Here is a 4,154-nt window from a genome sequence, read left to right as displayed (position 1 = left end):
ACGCAGTTAGTTAGTGGACAAAGCAGGAAGGAGGTGTGAGCAGTAGCCTAGGGGTCACGTTTTGTGTTGGGTTGTGTTTGGCTCAGCTGAAGGGAGAACTGTGGAGTTCTACAGGGCTGGGATCCAATGCTCTGTTTGGCTATAGGTGGTGTTGGCCAGAGTAACATTTAAAAACTGCTGTGGATTTCTCATACAGAAAAAAAGAAAGAGAGAGTCAGAGAGAGAGAGGAAAACCCCAGTCATAAAAAGAGAGGCAGAGATCAGAGAGAGAGAAAGAGAGATAGAGAGAGAGAGGACAAAAAGTGCAGTACAAAGCTGGTTTGCTTGCATGTCCTGGTTAGAGGAGGGGTTAACCAAGCCAAGTAGAATAAGAGCAGTGTGTTTGTGACGCAGTCACCTTGCAGGCAGCGGGTAGCGGGCATGGGGCAGCGGGTAGCGGGCATGGGGCAGCGGGTAGCGGGCATGGGGCAGCGGGGCAGTGGGTAGCAGGCATGGGGCAGCGGGTAGCAGGCATGGGGCAGCGGGGCAGTGGGTAGCAGGCATGGGGCAGCGGGTAGCAGGCATGGGGCAGCGGGTAGCGGGCATGGGGCAGTGGGGCAGTGGGTAGCAGGCATGGGGCAGCGGGTAGCGGGCATGGGGCAGCGGGGCAGTGGGTAGCAGGCATGGGGCAGCGGGTAGCAGGCATGGGGCAGCGGGTAGCGGGCATGGGGCAGTGGGACAGTGGGTAGCAGGCATGGGGCAGCGGGTAGCGGGCATGGGGCAGCGGGGCAGTGGGTAGCAGATGTGGGGCAGCGGGTAGCAGGCATGGGGCAGCGGGTAGCGGGCATGGGGCAGTGGGGCAGTGGGTAGCAGGCATGGGGCAGCGGGTAGCAGGCATGGGGCAGCGGGGCAGTGGGTAGCAGGCATGGTGCAGCGGGTAGCAGGCATGGGGCAGCGGGTAGCGGGCATGGGGCAGTGGGGCAGTGGGTAGCGGGCATGGGGCAGCGGGTAGCGGGCATGGGGCAGCGGGTAGCGGGCATGGGGCAGCGGGTAGCGGGCATGGGGCAGCGGGTAGCGGGCATGGGGCAGCGGGTAGCGGGCATGGGGCAGCGGGTAGCGGGCATGGGGCAGCGGGTAGCGGGCATGGGGCAGCGGGTAGCAGGCATGGGGCAGCGGGTAGCAGGCATGGGGCAGCGGGTAGCAGGCATGGGGCAGTGGCTAGCGGGAATGGGGCAGTGGGTAGTGGGCAAGGGGCAGTGGGTAGTGGGCAAGGGGCAGTGGGTAGTGGGCAAGGGGCAGTGGGGCAGTGGGTAGCGGGCATGGGGCAGTGGGGCAGTGGGTAGCGGGCATGGGGCAGCGGGTAGAGCGCATGAGGCAGCGGGTAGCGGGCATGGGGCAGTGGGGCAGTGGGTAGCGGGCATGGGGCAGCGGGTAGCGGAAATGGGGCAGTGGGGCAGCGGGTAGCAGGCATGGGGCAGCGGGTAGCGGGCATGGGGCAGCGGGTAGCGGGCATGGGGCAGCGGGTAGCGGGCATGGGGCAGCGGGTAGCTGGCATGGGGCAGTGGGTAGCGGGCATGGGGCAGCGGGCAGCGGGCATGGGGCAGTGGCTAGCGGGAATGGGGCAGTGGGTAGTGGGCAAGGGGCAGTGGGGCAGTGGGTAGCGGGCATGGGGCAGTGGGTAGTGGGCATGGGGCAGTGGGTAGTGGGCATGGGGCAGTGGGTAGTGGGCATTGGGCAGTGGGTAGCGGGCATGGGGCAGCGGGTAGCGGGCATGGGGCAGCGGGTAGCGGGCATGGGGCAGCGGGTAGCGGGCATGGGGCAGCGGGTAGCGGGCATGGGGCAGTGGCTAGCGGGAATGGGGCAGTGGGTAGCAGGCATGGGGCAGCGGGTAAAGCGCATGGGGCAGCGGGTAGCGGGCATGGGGCAGTGGGGCAGTGGGTAGCGGGCATGGGGCAGCGGGTAGCGGGCATGGGGCAGTGGGGCAGCGGGTAGCAGGCATGGGGCAGCGGGTAGCAGGCATGGGGCAGCAGGTAGCAGGCATGGGGCAGCGGGTAGCGGGCATGGGGCAGCGGGTAGCGGGCATGGGGCAGTGGGTAGCAGGCACGGGGCAGCGGGTAGCGGGCATGGGGCAGTGGCTAGCGGGAATGGGGCAGTGGGTAGTGGGCAAGGGGCAGTGGGGCAGTGGGGCAGTGGGTAGCGGGCATTGGGCAGTGGGTAGCGGGCATGGGGCAGCGGGTAGCGGGCATGGGGCAGTGGGGCAGTGGGTAGCGGGCATGGGGCAGCGGGTAGCGGGCATGGGGCAGTGGGTAGCGGGCATGGGGCAGTGGGGCAGTGGGTAGCGGGCATGGGGCAGCGGGTAGCGGGCATGGGGCAGTGGGGCAGTGGGTAGCGGGCATGGGGCAGTGGGGCAGTAGGTAGCGGGCATGGGGCAGTGGGGCAGTGGGGCAGTGGGTAGCGGGCATGGGGCATGGGGCAGCGGGTAGCGGGCATGGGGCAGTGGGTAGTGGGCATGGGGCAGTGGGGCAGTGGGTAGCGGGCATAGGGCAGTGGGTAGTGGGCATTGGGCAGTGGGTAACGGGCATGGGGCAGCGGGTAGCGGGCATGGGGCAGTGGGGCAGTGGGTAGCGGGCATGGGGCAGTGGGGCAGTGGGTAGCGGGCATGGGGCAGTGGGTAGTGGGCATGGGGTAGCAGGCATGGGGCAGTGGGGCAGTGGGTAGCGGGCATGGGGCAGCGGGTAGCAGGCTTGGGGCACTGGGGCAGTGGGTAGCGGGCATGGGGCAGTGGGGCAGTGGGTAGCGGGCATGGGGCAGCGGGTAGCGGGCATGGGGCAGCGGGTAGCGGGCATGGGGCAGTGGGGCAGTGGGTAGCGGGCATGGAGCAGTGGGGCAGTGGGCATGGGGCAGCAGGTAGCGGGCATGGGGCAGTGGGTAGCGGGCATGGGGCAGTGGGTAGCGGTTATGGGGCAGTGGGTAGCGGTTATGGGGCAGTGGGTAGCGGACATGGGGCAGCGGGTAGCGGCATGGGGCAGTGGGTAGCGGGCATGGGGCTGCGGGTAGCGGGCATGGGGCAGTGGGGCAGTGGGTAGCGGGCATGGAGCAGTGGGGCAGTGGGCATGGGGCAGCAGGTAGCGGGCATGTGGCAGCGGGTAGCGGGCATGGGGCAGTGGGTAGTGGGCATGGGGCAGTGGGTAGCGGTTATGGGGCAGTGGGTAGCGGTGATGGGGCAGTGGGTAGCGGTTATGGGGCAGTGGGTAGCGGGCATGGGGCAACGGGTAGCGGGCATGGGGCAGTGGGTAGCGGGCATGGGGCAGCGGGTAGCGGGCATGGGGCAGTGGGGCAGTGGGTAGCGGGCATGGAGCAGTGGGGCAGTGGGCATGGGGCAGCAGGTAGCGGGCATGGGGCAGCGGGTAGCGGGCATGGGGCAGTGGGTAGTGGGCATGGGGCAATGGGTAGCGGGCATGGGGCAGTGGGTAGCGGGCATGGGGCAGTGGGTAGCGGGCATGGGGCAGTGGGTAGCGGTTATGGGGCAGTGGGTAGCGGTTATGGGGCAGTGAGTAGCGGGCATGGGGCAACAGGTAGCGGGCATGGGGCAGTGGGGCAGTGGGTAGTGGGCATGGGGCAGTGGGTAGCAGGCATGGGGCAGTGGGGCAGTGGGTAGCGGGCATGGGGCAGCGGTAGCGGTTATGGGGCAGTGGGTAGCGGGCATGGGGCAGTGGGTAGCGGGCATGGGGCAGTGGGGCAGTGGGTAGCGGGCATGGGGCAGCGGTAGCGGTTATGGGGCAGTGGGTAGCGGGCATGGGGCAGGGGGTAGCGGGCATGGGGCAGCGTGTAGCGGGCATGGGGCAGTGGGTAGCGGGCATGTGGCAGCGGGCATGGGGCAGTGGGTAGCGGGCATGTGGCAGCGGGCATGGGGCAGCGGGCATGGGGCAGCGGGCATGGGGCAGTGGCTACGGGGCAATGGGCATGGAGCACTTGGCCTAGCTGTGTTACTTATGGGCCTTGGCAAAGTTGGCATGGAGCATTGTGCCTGTGCATTCCATGGGGCGATGCATCCTGTGTGCCACGCCATGATGAACCAAGCTGCTGGGCTGGCAGATAATTAGCAATGCCTGGCAATGGTATGAGCACTCCTGGAGTGTTGCTAATCTGTTGTGAGGGAGACATGACAAGATACA

The 4,154-nt window shown here is 67.9% G+C and overlaps 2 protein-coding genes across 2 annotated transcripts; both read right to left on the bottom strand.

Moving 5' to 3' along the window:
- Positions 1–393: 393 nt before the first annotated feature.
- LOC123483094 (extensin-like) lies at positions 394–2,104 on the bottom strand. Its single transcript, XM_045212567.1, has 3 exons — positions 1,877–2,104; positions 1,328–1,825; positions 394–1,197 (listed from the first exon to the last, which is right to left on the bottom strand). The coding sequence occupies exons 1-3, from the start codon at positions 2,102–2,104 to the stop codon at positions 394–396; spliced, it is 1,530 nt and encodes a 509-aa protein (XP_045068502.1).
- A 10-nt stretch (positions 2,105–2,114) lies between these two features.
- Positions 2,115–3,902, bottom strand: LOC121585857 (extensin-like). Its single transcript, XM_041902135.2, has one exon. The coding sequence runs from the start codon at positions 3,900–3,902 to the stop codon at positions 2,115–2,117; it is 1,788 nt and encodes a 595-aa protein (XP_041758069.2).
- Positions 3,903–4,154: the final 252 nt, after the last annotated feature.

This window comes from Coregonus clupeaformis, unplaced genomic scaffold (genome assembly GCF_020615455.1).
Source record: "Coregonus clupeaformis isolate EN_2021a unplaced genomic scaffold, ASM2061545v1 scaf0024, whole genome shotgun sequence".
NCBI lineage: Eukaryota > Metazoa > Chordata > Actinopteri > Salmoniformes > Salmonidae > Coregonus > Coregonus clupeaformis.
This window is presented reverse-complemented; position numbering and strand designations above follow the sequence as displayed.